At 39.4% G+C, this 18150-nt stretch overlaps 1 protein-coding gene across 1 annotated transcript in view; it reads left to right on the forward strand.

Moving 5' to 3' along the window:
- The window catches only part of LOC150076150 (sortilin-like), a 207185-nt gene that overhangs the window by 61675 nt on the left and 127360 nt on the right, over positions 1–18150 (forward strand). Inside the window, exon 6 of the mRNA XM_090387580.1 lies at positions 14412–14517. Within this exon, the coding sequence (XP_090243706.1) occupies positions 14412–14517 (106 nt within the window). The remainder of the gene's footprint in view (positions 1–14411; positions 14518–18150) is intronic.

Genomic DNA, 18150 nt, shown 5'->3' on the forward strand with positions numbered 1-18150 from the left:
TGTCTCAACAGTTCATATGTATACACTGTCAAAAGTGTTTGAAATGCCAGTAATGCCGAAGAAAATTGATCTTTTATTGTTTGTTTGTTATTTGGATTTTAGGAGCATTAGCAACTAAAGCCATATTGCTCTGGGATATGCAGTGGTCTGCCCTGAACTTTCCACATCTTCTGTATTTGGTGGTCACAGGCTCGAACCCTGGTCTAATCAAGAAGCGTGTGCTACGCACTGCTGCTCCTGCCCACCTGGCTACGGAGGCACCTGATCTTTTATTAAATCCATTTTCGATTTAATAAAAACATCAACAATGGCATTTACATTGATACATGATAGCAGGATTCCATGTCAAGATTTTGTTTTGCTGGTATTCAATTGCACCAAGTCACAGTAAGAGGACTTACTGTGACTTGGTGCAATTCAAAATTCAATACTTCAAAGGCTCGATAAAGTAGTTTATTTAATAGTAATGGCAAATGATGCACGGAAGCAAGCTTCATACAGAATCAGTCAAAAATAAATAAAAACCGCACAATTTATTTTTCTCCTCTATAATTTATCTAATCCTCCTTAATTTATTCAAATTACCAACTTCCACAACATCAAATGGACATTTGTTCCAACAGTCATTTACTCTCTTGGTGGCAGCAGATTTTCACACATCTATCCTACAACCATTCTTTTTCAATTTAAATTTTCCCTTTATGTACATCATCCAAGAAAAAGTAAGGATGCCATCAGCATTTAGTTTTCTTAATCCATTTAAAGGCTTAAACACTTCAATCAGTTTTCCTCACATGCCAAATGCTTAGTTTCCAATAAATTACAGAACCAAAGTCTTTTTTGGAAGAATACTCTTTTGTACCCCTGACTTCTTCCAGCAATCACACATCCTTCTTAAAATGAGCCTTCTGGACTTGTGTGCAGTACTCAAACTATGGTCTAACTATTGCCTTGTACAAAGAGATAATCACCTCCATGACAGATTTTCTTTATATCATTAACAGAATCCCATAGGCTGCTGGGACAGCTCTGATGTGAAGTTCTCTGCACTGTTCAGAGAACTTCATGTTAGACTATGTTTATCTTAGATTCTTTTCATTCTCTGCCATATTGAGTGTGACACCATCCAATTGTTATGGTATTCTAGAATTACTGCTGCCCAAGTGCTATACATTGCGTTTAGTTTTAGTAGTGGCAGATGATGCAAGAAAGCAAGCTTATAAAAAAAAAACCTTCCCACATCTGCATTCCATCCTCTCCAATAATTTGTCTAGTTCTTTGAATTTATTCAAACTATCCCCTTGACAACAACAGATGGAGATTTGTTCCAACAGTCGACCACCTTCTTCTTCTTCTTTGGTCCTTAGCTGGCAGCTGGAGGAAGCGGTTGGCCATGCAACCAGTATGCTGCTGTAGGTGCCGCAGGGTTTCGGACTTGCTCTGTGATGTTCTTCCATACTTTACGATCCATGGCGTCAGTCCTGGCCTGGTTAAGGTCGAGATGTCGGCTCTTCAAGTCATTTTCCACTTGCTTGGCCCACGTTTTCCTAGGTGTGGTCCGTTGGATGCTCCATTGGGCGGGTCGTTGTCTCCAAAGGAGTGTGGATGGTATTCTGTTCGTGCCCATTCTACATACATGGCCAAACCATCTAAGCCTTCGCTTCTGGATTTGGTCGGCAATGGTTGGTTGCTGTTGGCATCTGGTGCGGATGGCATCATTAGTGATGCGGTCACGAAGTGAGATGCCCAAAATCTGCCGCAGGCATCGCATTTGGAATACCTCAAGTTTGTTTAAATCTAGCTTGAGACAAATCCATGTTTCTGAAAGGAGAATGGGCAGGATCAAAGTCCGGAAGAGTCGGATTTTAGTCTTTGAGGAAATGTTGGTCTTCTTCCACAGACACCATTTGTGTGAGGCGAAAGCAGTGGCCGCCTGTCCAATTCTGCGTGGATTTCCATGGTGGATGCAACTTTCTTCTCCTGGACCAGCGACCCAAGGTATTTAAAGTCCTGCACTTGCTCGATCTGGACGCCTTCGAGATAGATGGTGGCTTGCGACCCATCTGTTGTCAGGGCCTTTGTCTTATCAGCATTGATCTTCAAACCGTATGGCCGGGCAATGCGGGCAATGTCGTAGAGGATGTCCGTGGCTTCAGAGTCGTTACCAGCAAAATAGCACTATCATCGGCAAACATCAGGTCAGTCATATAGTGATCCTTGTCATATTGTATGCCCCGTCTGTTTCTGAATGCTTGCCTCGTAATGGCGTCGACCACGAGGTTGAAAAGCAACGGGGAGGCTACATCCCCTTGGCGGACTCCAGTTTGGATGGTAAATTCCTCAGATAAATCATTCTGGATGCACACCTGGCTGGTTAAACCATTGTATGCAGTTTGGAGTAGTATGATGACTTTTCGAGGTACATGTTCGACCTCTAGTAGTTTCCATAAGGCAGGCCGATGGACACAGTCGAAAGCAGACTTAAAGTCAATGAAAACAATGACGGTTCGCTGTCCACACAGCATCCTCGCCCGGGTCTAAATCCCGCCTGTTCTTCTTGACTGGTTTGCTCGCGATGTTTTTGCAGCCTTGACTGGATGATCTTCATAAAGACCTTTCCGATGATGGAAAGGAGGCTGATGCCACGGTGGTTCTTGCAATCCCGGTTATCACCTTTCTTGTGGATCGGTACGATAATGGCTTTCCTCCATGTTAGCGGAATTTGTTCAGTGCACCAGATGGTTTTGAGGAGTGAGTGTAGTCGGTGAAGCAGTACATCTCCCCCGGCTTTGATCGCTTCTGTGGTGACTTGGTCCACTCCTGGTGCCCTGCCATTCTTTAGGGACTATATGGCTGCTTTCAGTTCTTCTACTGTAGGCTCAACATCGACCATGGAGACTTCAGGGGGATCGATCGATAGTGCGGCTTCTGGCGGTCCCTGAGGTGGCTCGTGATTATACAATGCTTTGAAGAATTCACTCCACCGTTGCAGGCGTTCGGACAGTGATCGCACGAAGGTCCCATCAGCATTCTTGATGTTGTCACTAGTCAATTTGGTCTTTCCACTCAGACATCTGAGGGTGCGGTACTCGTTCTTGGATGCTGCCACTTCAAGATCGTCTGCCACTTGGTTCCAGTATGCTTCTCTTTCCACTGTCATCCTTTGTCGGACTTCTCGGTTTAGCTGCCGGTACCATTCAAAGTTGACCAACTTTGCCTGTTTCCGTTTGTCCACGAGGTCGAGGCACTCGTCTGATATCCATGGTTGCGTTCGACGTCAGGCAGGTGGACATAGGGGCTTGGCACATTCCAGGATGGCATCAGAGATCTGCTTTTCTTCTTCATTTATATCCTCGGGCACGGCTAGCGTCTCGAAGCGGTTGGATAGGGCGATCTGATATGCCCTTTTGTTTGCAGCATTCATTAGCTGCCTCCAGTCCAGCTTGGCTGACCGAGATGACCTTTTTTGCATGCCGTAATTTGAGCTGCACCTTAGCCCGGATGAGGTAGTGATCAGATCCGCAATCAGGTCCCCTCGTGGCACGAACGTCCATGAGTGATGAGCGAAATCAGGCGTTGATCAGAATGTAGTCCAGGATTGCTGAGTCCTTGCCAGATGGATTTCGCCATGTAAGTTGATGTTTTTGAGGGTGCTGGAAATGGCTGTTTCCGATGATCAGGTTGTTAGATGCGGCAAAGGACAACAAACGTAGTCCGTTGTCATTGATCTTCCCATGGCCAAACTTGCCCATTGTTGTTTCCCAACCAGATCTGTCCACGCCAATGTGGGCATTAAAGTCCCCTGCGAGGATGATCACTTCTGTCTGTGGAATTGAATCCAGTGTATGTTGGGGCTGGTTGTAGAAGTCATTCTTGGTCGGGTCCAGGCTAGTCTCAGTTGGTGCATAGGCGGAGATAATATGGGTCTTGATGGTGCCCTTGACAGTAAGGACTGCCAGGCGGTCCGATATTGGTTGGAAAGCGATCACACTACTGGTGGCCTGAACATCGACCATAAAGCCCACTCCTGCTTCTCGTTTCTCACCGCCAGAGTAGAATAGCATAACCGCTTCGTTAGGTGCTGGTGGTTGGATGATCATCGTTCCAGACCCAGTGAGCCTTAATTCGGATAATGCCGTGATTGATACCTTGCACCTAAGTAGTTCTTGGGCAATGATTTCCTTTTGTCCAACGTGGTGTCCCGTTCGAACATTCCATTAGCCAATGTTAATTGCCCTTTTCGGCGTAGTAAGCTTATTGCTATGGCCAGTGGTCCACTTTACACCAGCACCCAGGGTCCCCAGTGCTGGCGCATCGGCTACCCAGGATGCGGTAACATTGTTGTAAGAGCTTGTTCTATGGCCAGTGGTCCACTTCACACCAGCACCCTGGGTCCCCAGTGCTGGCGCATTGGCTTCCCCAGATGCGGTAACATTGTTATAAGAGCTTGTTCTGTGGCCAGTGGTCCACTTCACACCAGCACCCTGGGTCCCCAGTGCTGGCGCATCGGCTACCCCGGATGCAGTAACATTGTTGTAAGAGCTTGTTCCGAATTTCATGCGGTTTCTTGCCTAGTTTCCCCGGTTCTGATCATTTCAGCAGGATGACCACCCTCCTCCTTTCGCAGCCGGGCTTGGAACCGTCCATGGCGGAGTTGACCACCTACTGGTTGAAAGCAAACTTCTGCGCATCTGCCCTCCAATCTTCCTTCCTCAATTTTAATTTATGACCCCCACCTCCTATGTAGTCTGAGCAACAGAAAGGGTACTATCAGCATTGAGCTTGCTCAATCCATTCAAAGCCTTAAACACCTCAATCCGATAACTTTAAAGAAACTGAAGCCTTTCTTGGTAAGTTCCCCCTTTTTATTCCCTTCACTAATGTCGTTGCCACTTCTCAGTCCATTTGACTAATTTCTTCTATTTCCCCTAATTTCTCCAGGCAAATTTATTGAGAAGTCCATTTGTCTAGAGAAATTCTTTGTTGCAGTAGCCTACCCTGATTCCTGTCATTAATCACTATGCCAAATGATGCGTTATCAACAAACGTATACATTAAATTTTATTTGCCTTGATACGTTTAATAAATATAGAAAACAGTCTCTAGCACTGAACCTTAAGAAATCCCACTAATAACATTAGCCTATAAAGAATAGTGACCATTAATAACCATTCTCTGTATCCTGATACTCAACTGTCCTTTATCTATAACAGTAACTTTTTCCTAATGTCACACTGCTCTAATTTGTACAGCAGTCTTTCATCTAGAATAGTGCAAAAGCTTTATTAAAATTTAAGTATATGATGTTATATTTTTTGCATCCAGTTCCTTTGGGACTATTTCATAGTAGCTTTTAAATAAGAACAAAATCCCGTAACAAATCTGTGCTGTGATTGCCATATAACTGCATTTCTATCAAAATGATCCTAATTACTCACTTCATCCTTTTATCCCACTTTCTCAATACGAGAGTCAAGTTTCACATCACAAATCCAACAATACTCTCATAATTTTGGCTCACTGTTTGCTTACCTCTTTTACCACTTCTTAAATGAATATTTGCATCAACATACACAACATGGATGTAGATGCAAAATATTTATTGTTTGTCAGCAACCTGAACAGGATTGTCAATAGTTAGATCATTTGTATCTAGTGGACTAGTGTAGTTTATCCATTTTCTTCTGCTGTTACTTTTTGCTTCTTTTCTTTGTCAAAGATGTCTTGTAATCTGCCTTATCTTGCATAACTCCCTTAGTTAACTGATTGCCATAAGTACTAGTATGTTCTTACTGTAGGCTTGTGTCCCTGCTTATAACTGTCCCATGCATTTTCCTTCCTTGCTTCTAGTGATATCAGTTCATCTGGTATCCAGTTAGGTCTAGAACCTAAACAATATCTCCGCTAATAGCTTCTAGGATTACTTCCCCAACCACCTCCCTTTTAGTATTTGTAATTGTTAACATCATCAGTTGGTCCTACTGAAAAGAATTTAAAAGCTGTCTAAGACATTGTAATCATCTTTATGAAAACAATATAAATAATAAATTTTCTGTTTATACTCCGGGACGACCAAACGGTCAGAGGAGTTCACAAGATAGATAGAATACAAGAAACAGCACCGTATTCAGCAATCACGGGCTTGAACCCCGGTCACTCAAGGCACGTGTACTTATGCACCCGCGCGCCTGACCACTAGGCTACGCCGGCCATTATAAATAATAAATTTTCTGTTTATACTCCGGGACGACCAAACACTCAGAGGAGTTAACAAGATAGACAGAATACAAGAAACAGCACCATAATCCCTTCCCTTTACCCTTGATACTACTTATATATTTAAGTAAGACTAAATGCAACTAGGCATAATACTTTTAAGAGTATAAATTATCTATATAATATTGGTGTAGATACACCATAGACAACTCTTACAAAAACTACGATAGTAGTGTAAAGGGAATCGTTTCATTTGTATCTCATATGTGCTCATCCTTCACAACGAGTTGCCATGTATTGCACTACCTCGAATAAGTAATGCTTCACTAATAGAGAAGACTATATGTTACTTATTTTCAGTGATCACCACCACCACCCAGACAGCACCATTTCAAGGCTTGTCTGAGAATAAGTAACAATAGTCTTCTCTATTAGTGAAGTGTTACCTATTTGAGGTAGTGCAATACTTGGCAACTCATCGTGAAAGATGAGCACAATATGAGATACAGATGAAATGATGCCCTTTACACTACTGTCGTAGGTTTTTTGTTTGAGAGTTGTCTATGGTGTATCTACATCAATATTATTTTATATATTTAAGTAAATCCCATATGATTACACTGTAATCATTACTGCCTAGTGGTTCCTTTATCTGGAGATTCTTAAGGCATGAAGAGTTACTGCTGGTAATCAGATCAAATGTATTGCTTTCTCTTGTTGACTCTCTAATATGCTTGTGTAGAAAACAATCATCGGGGTGCCTCTGTAGCCAGGTGGGAAGGAGCAGCAGTGCATAGCACACACTTCTTGATTAGACCGGAATTCGAGCCTGTCACCACCAAATACGGAGGATGCGGAAAGGTCAGGGAATGACCACCGCATATCCCGGAGCAATATGGCCTTAGTTACTAATGCTCCTAAAAACCAAATAACAAACAAACAAAACAATCATCCAATAAATTCAGAAATGAGTAACTACAATTTAAACCAGCGTTTCTCCATGATAATCTATATATTAATACGGAAGCCGTTTTCTTGAGATGGTCACTGTGAACAATAGGCCTAACTGATTGGGCTGAAAGTTCAAATTTAAGATATATATTCCTAGGTAGGCAGAAACATGGTAAAATTTAAAAATTCCAAATAGTTTTATTTTACGGAATGGGCCAGTTTTGTACTACAAACGAGAATAGTTCAACATTCACTTCATAGATGGAGCCACAGTAAGATGGTACCTGTTAAACAAACAGCGGTCTAAGTTGATAAGGCATTTTTTTCTGATTAACAGTTTGCACATTCGCACAATCATGTCCTTTGTTCCAAAATAATAATATTAGGACAGCTAGAGAAAAACTTTGCTAGCAATTGTAAAATTTTCGCAAAGTGTAAAGCTAAGTGTAGCCATTGCATATGATAGGCCTAACCAATCTGGTCTCAAATCGAAGATATTTTTTCCTAGGTGTGCAGAAATATGGGAAAATATAAAAATTCCAAATAGTTTTATTTTACAGAATGGGCCAATTTTCCCTACTAGTGCTTTCTTGCTTACATAAGTCCTTTATATACAGATGATAATGAATTGTCCAAAAATTTTCATGAAAATAACAGGTAATACAATAATGCTTTCTCTTTTGTTTCTTTCAAAGCAAATATGAAACTGCTGGCTGGTCGTGGACCTTACGCATTTCAGATTTCGGGAGATATCCATCATTCTATCGGTTCCTTATTTCCAGGGCAACATGGACTACATTTCTTTAGGACAGCTAGAGAAAAACTCTGCTACCAATTGCAAAATTTTCGTAATTCCTGCAGGGCCTTGATATTACCAGTAGTATGGCCCTTGGTGCCTGGTTAAGCTGTTTGATGATGATATATTTGTCAGCCCTCCACCCCCATGCCCCAGCAGCATAGGTCATTATGGGTAGAAAGACTGCATGATAGTATAGCTTCAGGGTTCTAGACTTTAAACCCCATTTCTTCTTTGCTATTCTGACAATTAGTCCTGAATACCTTTTAATTTTCTCTTTTAGATGTCTGGTGTGATGAGCAAAGGAGAGTTTGTCATGCATAATGACACCAAAGTAATTGCAGTTGGTTGCTGATTTTATTTATTTATTTTTTTCTATTATATTTTATATTTTATTTCTGTCTAGTGAGCCATTTAGTAGTATCTGAATTGTTTTCATGGTTGATACTGTTAGTTTGTGGTTTTGCATCCAGATAGCAAGGTCTTGTAGTACCTGATTTGTCTTAATTTCCAAGTTGCACCTACAGTTTCCTTTAATTAGTATTGCCAAATCATCAGCATATGCAATGAATATAACATTGACCAGCTGCCAGCCAGCTGGTCAATGTTATATTCATTGGCCAGCCAGCTGCCAAAAACAATATTCCAGAACTTCTTGTAACTTTGCAGGTAATCTGCAAAGTCACACTCCCTTGTGACTTTGCAGATTACCTTCCTGTATTTTGTTTGTACTATGACCTCTCTGTCCTCAAATAGCTGCTTATCATTTAATAGAGGGGTTCGGATACCCCGCCCTCCCAGGATCTCTCAGGACATGCCGACCGGGCTAGCCGAGTGGGTAAAGTACCTGCCCGGCAACCCAAAGGTCGCGGGTTTGATTCCCGCCTCGGGCTTGGATCAAAGTACTGCAAAAACCTTGGGAGGTGCAATATGGCCACAGAAGCCGATGCGCCAACAACTACCAAATCAAAAAAAAAAAAAAAAAAAATCAATCTCTCAGGACACTCTGCCACCATAAGGTGTCAAAGGCTCCCTTTGAAATCCACAAAGAGGCTGAGGAGGTATTTGCTTTCCATTGTGGACCTTGTGTTAATGAGCTCAGCAATTGTATCCTCTGCACTCCTTCCCTTTGTGAATCCATACTGGTTCCTAGTCCTCGGACCATTGTCCTGGTAGCTTTGTTGTATCCTATTCTTCATGACTTTCTCCATTGCCTTACCCATGACTGGCAGAAGGGCAATGGGTCAGTATGAGCTTGGTTCTTGCACTGGCCTGGTCTGTTTTTTTGAGCAAGATTTTAAGGTTTGCCTCTTTCCATTTCCTGGAGAAAACCCCTTCCTTTAGGCATGCATTATATGCCATTCTGATTGATATAGGTGTTATCTTCCAGGCTTTCTTTAAAGCCTCCACCTCTATGTTACCCACGCCTGGGCATTTGCCCGACTGCATATTGGTTATTGCTTCTTCCAGCTCTATGGCAGTAATTTCTCATTCTTCAAGTTGTGCCTTGTATATGAGATGGGCTGTTCTTAGATTATTGTGGAAGGTGGGTACACCCTTGGTTAAGAACATAAAAACTAAGGCAGAACACCAAGTTAATGTGAACGACCAGTGTAATGTTGAGTCAGTTTGGTGTTACTTAAGCACTGAGAAAACAAAAATAAGAACAAATGTAAGCCAAATTGCTGTGATGAGTATAATGAACAAATATACAGACATATAGAATGGGCCAGTAAATCAGAATACCTTATAATTGGTAATTTTAACTTTTTCACACATAATGATTGAAATTTGTGGGTTGGTCGCTGATAGAGTAGCAGAAATTTTCTGGATTTATTGGATGACTGTTTTCTACACCAGCCACCAGCCTTTTAGGAAGGCAAGAAGTGAAAGCAATACACTTGATGTGATTATCAGCAGTGACTCTCCATGCATTGAGACAAAAGAACCACACCACTGGGTGGCAACAATAACACCATTAGTCTGCATTTTAAGAAAAGTTCTCTGATGTTTTACTCCTGATAAGAAATCTGAACTACATTTTTAATGGGAGTTTCTAAAATTATTCGAAATTTGCTCTATCAATTATTTTATTTGTAAAATATCAGAATATTTTACAAATTAAAAAAAATGAAAATATTCAGTATCTTCTAGTTTATTTTTAATTTTTGCAGATTTTAAAAATAGGTTATTTTTATATAATATGAAACATAAAAAATACTTTTTTTATATTTTTTTTTAGTATTGTTATCTAAATATATTAGCATTAGTAGAGGCATACGATGCAAGAAAGCAAGCTTATGCAGCATCGACAAAAAAAAAAAAAAAAAACTGCTCCCATATAGGTCATTTTTAGATGAAAATACATAAAAACAAAAATATCAAAAGCCATGGCCTACCTTCAAGCATAGATTATAACAAACTGGATTTCTTATACTGGGCTAAACTTGAACATGTTTTGACTTCCTTAAACAACTGATTGATAGGTTTTAAGGTTTTGAACTGATTGAGTAAACTAAATGCTGATTACATTTATCATTTATGTGGTTGTTGATTTCATGAACAACCACAAAAAAGAAACACAAGTTCAAATTGAAAAAGGATGGTTGCAAGATAGATAGATATGTGAAAATTTTCTTTCAGGCAAAGAAACCATTTTCACAACACATCCACTTTTTCATTTCACAAATATACGTGGTCTCAATTCTAATCTCAGCAATGTCCATTTCCACTTGCAATCTGCCAAACCCCATGTACTTTTTCTGACAGAATCTCAGTTATCAGTTGATTCAACTACTGCTCATCTCAGATGCCCAAATTATTCGCTGTATGATTCCTTTCGCCTCAAAGGTGGTACTTGTGCATATGTCCGTTCTGATATTCCCTGTCAGAGACTTGGCAATTTGGAATCTCCTCTCTTTGATCTTCTCAGGCTTAAAATCTCTCTACCTCATTGTGTCAAATTCATCTGTTGTCTCTACCGTTCTCCCAACTCCACTAATCACTTGGAGCTCTTTGACTTCCTCTCTTTGCAACTTGACTTTCTCCAGTCCAACTTTCCTAACAGTGAGGTAATTTTCCTTGGTGATTTTAATGTTCACAACTCCAGCTGGCTTCCATTTTCTAGTCACACCGACACAGCAGGTCAAGATGCTGAGGCTTTTGCGATTACTAATGACCTAGCACAGATTGTTCCTTTACTTACAAGAATACCAGACAATCCTAATCATACAGACAATATGCTTGATCTTTTTCTCACAAACAACCCTTCTAAGTACACGGTCGAAGTGAGAGGTCCTTTAGGCACTTCAGATCACAACTTGGTGATTGTCTCATCTCCAATGGAACCTTTATCTCATGGCTATTCCCAACCTCGTGTTGTTTGGCATTACAAGAATGCAAATTGGGATGACCTGCAAGATTTCTTTTTTTCTTTTCCTTTGTTGGATTACTGTTTTTGAAACTTCTGATTTCATTGTTTGCTCAGATTGTGTCAGTGAAATTATTCTTGTAGGAATGGAATCCTTTATCCCACACTCCACTTTAAAATCTCATCCTTTATCTAAACCTTTGTTTTCCAATAAATGTGCTAAGGCTGTTCAAGAGAAGAATGTTGCATATTGTAATTGGCTTGTTTCTAATTCTTCAGTTTCATTTTCTGCCTACACCAAAGCTCGCAACAATTGTAAAGCAGTTATCAATCAGTCCAAACTAGAGTTTGAACAGGCTAAGAGTAGAAAACTTGCTTCTTGCCCTAATGGTAGCCGAGCATTCTGGTCTCTTGCCAAAGCTATTGGCCACAACTTTTCCCATCTTTGCTCCCACCTCTGTCAAAACCAGATGGTTCTGTTGTCACTTTAGCCAAGGATAAAGCTGACCTGCTAGCATCCCATTTTTCTTCCAGCTCATGTATTAATGATCTTGGAAAAACACCTCCCACCATTCCCAACACGCTCCATTCAATGCCTCCTGTGGTCTTCCGTCAAAAGGATATCAGAAGGATTTTGATGAATCTTGATGCTAAAAAAGCTCCAGGTCCTGATGGTATTTCTCCACTTGTTCTCAAAACCTGTGCTCCTGAACTTACTCCTATTCTTTGCCGCCTTTTTTCACTTTCTTATTCCAGACGTGTTTTTCCTTCTGCTTGGAAATTTGCTCATATCCAGCCAGTTCCTAAAAAGGGTGACAAATCCCTCCTATCCAATTATCGTCCCATTGCAATTACTTCTACTCTTTCTAAAGTAATGGAGAAATCAATTAACCACCAACTCTTAAACTACCTAGAAACCTTCCGTCTGATCAATGATCGCCAGTATGGATTCTGTCAGTGTCGATCCACTGGTGATATTCTGGCTTATGTTACCCATTTATGGACTAATTCAATGGAAAGGTTCGGTGAAACACAAGTAGTTGCTCTTGACATCTCAAAGGCTTTTGATCGTGTTTGGCCTAAAAGTCTTCTAAACAAGCTTCCATCTTATGGTTTGCCAACTGTTTTTTGTAATTGGTTATCCAGTTTTCTCTCTGATCGCTCACTGAGGGTGATAGTCGATGACTCTCTGTCTTCTAACTTCTCCACTAATGCTGGTGTCCTCCAAGTTTCAATTCTTTCACCCACTCTTTTCCTCTTGTATATTAATGACCTTCCATTGACTGGAAATCCTATCCATAGTTTTGCCGATACTAGCACATTGCATTCCACTTTCCATTTTGAGAAACCTTGTCCTGCTGAATCAGCTTCAACTTCTCGAAAATCTGCTACCAATTCCTTAAATGCCGATCTTCAGGTAATTCTCCAGTGGGGCAAAGACAATTTAGTTGATTGCAACCCTTCTAAAACTCAGTTTTGTCTTATATCTCGCAAAAAGGATTCTTCTGCTCCTATACTTATCTTTAGTGATACTCCGATTTCTAGGCAAAATGATATATCTCTTTTGGGGATTACCCTGACTTCTAATCTCTTTTGGCACAAGCACATTACAAATATTGCTTCCTGTGTATCTAAAAAACTTGGTTTTCTCTTCCGCTCTTGGCATTACTTTTCTTCCAAACAGCTGCTCACTCTGTATAAATCGTAAATCCGCCCTGCCATGGAATATTGTTCCCACTTCTGGGGTGGTGCCCCCAAAACCTCTCTCAGGCTTCTTGATTCCATTCAGAAGAAGGCAGTTAGGTTAATTAATGATTCATCTCTAACAGAGTCTCTCCACTCGCTTTCTCATAGACGCACTGTTTCTGCTGCATGCCTCTTCTACAGATACTTCCATGGGCACTGTTCTTCTGAAGTGGCTTCTGTAATTCCCGCTCTCTCTTTCAAAACAGTCCGAACATGTGCCGCCAACATCCATTTACTGTCCAACTTCAAACCCACAGAACCAACTTTTCACCTTCCTCGTTGATTCATTCAACTGCCGTTTTCTGGAACAACCTTCCTTCATACGTATTTCCTGAAAATTACAATCTACAGAAGTTCAAGTCCAATGTCAACAAATATCTTCTTTCGTCTTCTCAACCTCCAACCCAAGTATGGTGCTAAGTACTATAGGTTCTAATACCTCTCATGTTTGGGGTCCACATAAAAAAAAAAACCTGATGTGTTGTGAAAATGGATAGTTTGAATGAATTTTAGGAAGTACTTGCTAATTATTGAGGGGGAGTGGTGAATGTATAAATGAGGGTAGTTTTTTTTAGCTGATTCTTTATAAGCTTGCTTCCTTTATCATTCGTCACTACTAACTGTAACCTATTGTATAGACAAATCTTCCATTAAAATGGACCAGCATGTTCTGTGTGATAAGCCTAACATCCCAGCTACATTATTAATGATGCATTGTCAGTTTTTTATGGATGTCTTGACATACTTTTTTCCTGCTTTGATGATGGACAACCTGAATGCTCTGAATCTGCCAATGTTTGACTGCCTTTGAACCCAAAAAAACATTCTATATGTTGCCTTCCCATGGCATCTTAACCAAAAGCTAAATAAGGAATATTTAGCATTTCATGAATTTAATGCAAAACTTGATACTAATACTTTGCTCTTTCACCTCATCCATTTTACTAATCATAAAACACTCTGAACTTATGCACGCACACATGCACTCTTAAATAGTGGTTATGAAACAACACAGCTTACTGTAATGTCAAAACTCACCAAACTTTGTCATAATGAAGCTATATAAGGACACCTTGTGAGCCAAGTTGTATTGTATTGTACTGCCAGTCTATGGACTTTTGGATTGAACTTCACTGTAAGAACTGGATAAAGCAACTAAATAAATAAAATTAATAATAAACAAAAGAATTTCAGGTTGAAACATGACAAAGTAAGAATAAATTTTATAAACTTATATAAATGATCAATCAACTTATGTAATATATTATTAAATTTATTTAGAAAAATTTAGTATACTCTTAAATCCATAATATTGAGTTTTGTTTAATTTAGGATTGTCACTTACATATAGCTTATCAGTACAGTAAACTAAAAAAGCTACCAGTTCCTCAAGGACCACTAAGTATAGAAGCAGCTGTTGGCCTCATTTTAGTGCATGGTAAGTCTGATTATTTCTTTATGCTGAATCCGGGCTGCATATCTCATAAATAATAAATAAATAAATTACACAAGGGTTATTGCATATTTGAGAAGTAAATAAATCCAGCTAAGATGTTAAATTTGATTTTTTTGTTATATTTGCACATACAATGAGTGTTATTTTTATGTAATGATTAACTGGAAAAATTACAAATAATCATCATCCTTTCAAGGATTTAGGCCAAATGGTCTGTTCCGGTCTCAGTCCATCTTTTTTTTTGACGTCCTGGATCCGATATTTCATAATCTTCATTGGTAATCTTTCTGGATGCATCCTATCCAAATGATTAATCAATTTTCCTCTATATTTGTAGATTCTATCTATTATTGGATCAATACCTAATTCTTTACTAATATCAGAACTTTTCTTCTTGTCCAATAATCTATAGCCATGGTTTGGCAAATAAATTTCATTTCAAATTACAAATAATTTGTGTTCTTAACTATAAATCCTTCAGTAAATAAGTGTTAATTACCATCATCCACTGCAGTTGTTCAGCATGCTTTAATGTAGATCTATTAATATTAATTGGATGAATTTTGTTTTAAGAATTCAAGGTGCGCGGAAGAATAACTGTACAATTTGATGTTTTATTTTCGGACGTAGCTGCAGTTTTCAGTCCAGTAAAGTAGCTTTTTAGGAATTTTCACAAATGTGTAATGCACCTGCTGCCTTCATCATGTCTGTCTCCGTCCATCCATCCATCAGTCCGTCCATCCATCCAGTTGTATCTAATGAACCAATTCCCATTGGATGAATTTCAGTGAAATTTTATATTTGGATCTTTTAGAAAGATTTGTTGATTCATCCCAAATTTCATTAACACGTTCGCTGCCGGTCATCAGTATCAGCATGCTATCGTCAATAGCGTGGCACAGAAGGCGGAGACTGTCGCCAGAAGCCGACTGTGTTTCCATAACCAAAAAGCTTGAAAATTGGTAATAAGGGATTGTTCGGTATACCATATCAATATTTAAGTGTCGTATAAGCAGTTTCCAAAAGATTTTGAGATTCACGCGCCAGCGCGTGATAGGCACTGGAGGTCAAATTTGGCTTTAAATGCCGCATCACGCGCTGGCGCGTGACATAAAAACATAATAATATAGTTTGTAAATAATAAAACAAAAAACATGGTAACATTAAGAAATACGTTTTATTTCATACCGAACCAATACAGATTATAAATACTGTGTGTCAGAATGTTACTTATGTATAATTTTCGCACAATCTAAGCAATAGCCGGGTGATCCTTCACAAACACTGCAGATATAGATTGTATCCTTACGTTTCCCTTCGGAATAGCAACGTTTGCACTGCTTCCTCAATATCTTTCCACCTTTTCTTTCTTCCCGTGGTTTGAGCACATGTTCCAGTTCAGGTACATGATGCACAGTATGAGGGAGATCAGATGGCTGTTTTAATAAAGATCTGATCACTGATAAACGGAAGTCATAAAGTTGCACCTTGTTATGTGAATATTTATTATAGATATGGTGTGCATTTATCATTATTAGTTGCAAAATATGCATAAATATTTTTGTAGGCCACCTAATGGTTTTCCTTTCGCAAGGATAATAGGCAAGCATTTGATCTTGCTTGTCAATGCCTGACATAAACCTATTATACTCAATTATAGGCAATGGTTTTGATTTCAGTTCGCCTCGTTTGTTCTGCATTTCCACCATATCATTTTGGTATTCTGTAGATATGTAACTGACATCTCTTCTATCCTTCCACTTAGCAATCATTACACCACGGGCACACCTTGATAAAGTTTCTCCTTTCTTCAGTTTTTTTTCTCGAACCTCTTTCGGAAATGTTTTCCTATTACTTCTGATTGTCCCAGTACAATGTGTTTGTCTGTCAGCGAGACACTTAGCGAGTTCATAGCTATTGTAATAATTGTCCATAAATATGCTATGCCCGACATCTAACATCCCATCAAGTAAGTTCATGACGACTTTTTGTGCATGTCCTTTTCCACCAGAATCATCCAACATACCGGTATACACTTGAAATTTGATAACCATGCCAGTAGGCGTTGTGATCATATACAACTTGATGCCGTACTTATGGCGTTTGTTTTGAATGTACTGTCGAAAAACAAGCCTTCCACGCCACAATATCATAGACTCATCTAAGCTAATCTCACGTCCTGGATAATATATTTCCGACATTCGTTCATTGAACAGATTCACCATTTTCCGAATTTTATATAGGCGATCCTGTGGACATACCTCTTTCTTTTCTGGAGTTTTTGCAAAATGCAAGGCCCGCAGTAATAATAAAAAACGATTCCTGCTCATGTTGTCTGCGAATACATGTAATCCAAACAGCTTATCTGTTTTCCAATAATCTTGTATGCGGTTCAGTCGAATGGTTCCCATATGTAAAATTAATCCTAAAAATACCAGCATTTCATCTCTAGTGGTGTCCTTCCATGCATTTATTCGAGAATGTTCTTTATTTTCTCTGGGAAGAAGTATTTCATGAGCATAAACATTTGTTTGTGTAATTATTTCATCCAAGATATTGTCGGTTAATAAATGACGAAAGTAATCTATTGGATTCTCACCTGGCACGGGTTGCAGCAAAGACTCGGATTTTGTGAAACGAAACTGTTTCATCGATGTTACGTCATTTTCCCACACGACGTTTTCCAACTTACAGGGATCCTGCAGTGAAAGTGTAGCCTCTTCCACAATACCTTCTTCATCTACACTTTCCGAATCCGAAGCGTCCTTTGGAGGGATAAAATCTTCATCGTCGTCGTAACTGACGTCACTGGAATATACGTCAGATAAATCCTCCAATATTTCTGCAATTTCTTCATCTGTAAGGGATTTTTTATAGTGCACTTTTCTTCTTTTCGGGCCCGACTGGCCTGCTAAACTGTCATCTGCACAACTCATATTACAAGGCTTTTCCTCACGTCACGTAACAAAATATTCAACACCACATACAACTACATATAGTTTAAACCCTTTACTTAACGCCAAAACAAATATAAACAGCAGAAACACAATGCCAACTGAAGTTGACAACTTCATACAAAAGTCTAGTGAATCCCGCACCCGCGCGTGATTGGCTACTGGGTAATGATGCCACATCCCGCGCCAGAGCGTGATCGGCTCTTCAATACTGCTGCAACATCACGCGCTGGTGCGTGATCGGCAGCGAATGTGTTAATTAAAATTGAACCGATAGAAATTATATAAAATTTAAAGCTAAGTCTATACAGAAATGAAAGTGTTTTGGATGTTTGATGTCTGTTTTACAGTGAAATGTCAGATTGATGCTATATTTTCTATTAGTTCTATTCACATGTTCTATTAGTTTCTGGGAAGATTTTAGGATCAATTCTGATTCCACATCTTCCCCCCTCCCCAAAGTTTTGGCTTCTTCAACAGAAACCTGTATCAGTTTCAGATGGTTAGGCATTACTCAAGATGGAAAGTTGGATCAACACCAATATATATATATATATATTTTTTTTTTTTTTTTTTTATTTATTTAACTGAAATTATGAAGGTTTCCTGAGTGTTCTCTTCCCTTTATTCAATTACATACATAATACATAGACTTATCCTC

The sequence above is a fragment of the Mastigoproctus giganteus genome, chromosome 13 (genome assembly GCF_048544385.1).
Source record: "Mastigoproctus giganteus isolate SK-2022 chromosome 13, ASM4854438v1, whole genome shotgun sequence".
NCBI classification, from domain to species: domain Eukaryota; kingdom Metazoa; phylum Arthropoda; class Arachnida; order Uropygi; family Thelyphonidae; genus Mastigoproctus; species Mastigoproctus giganteus.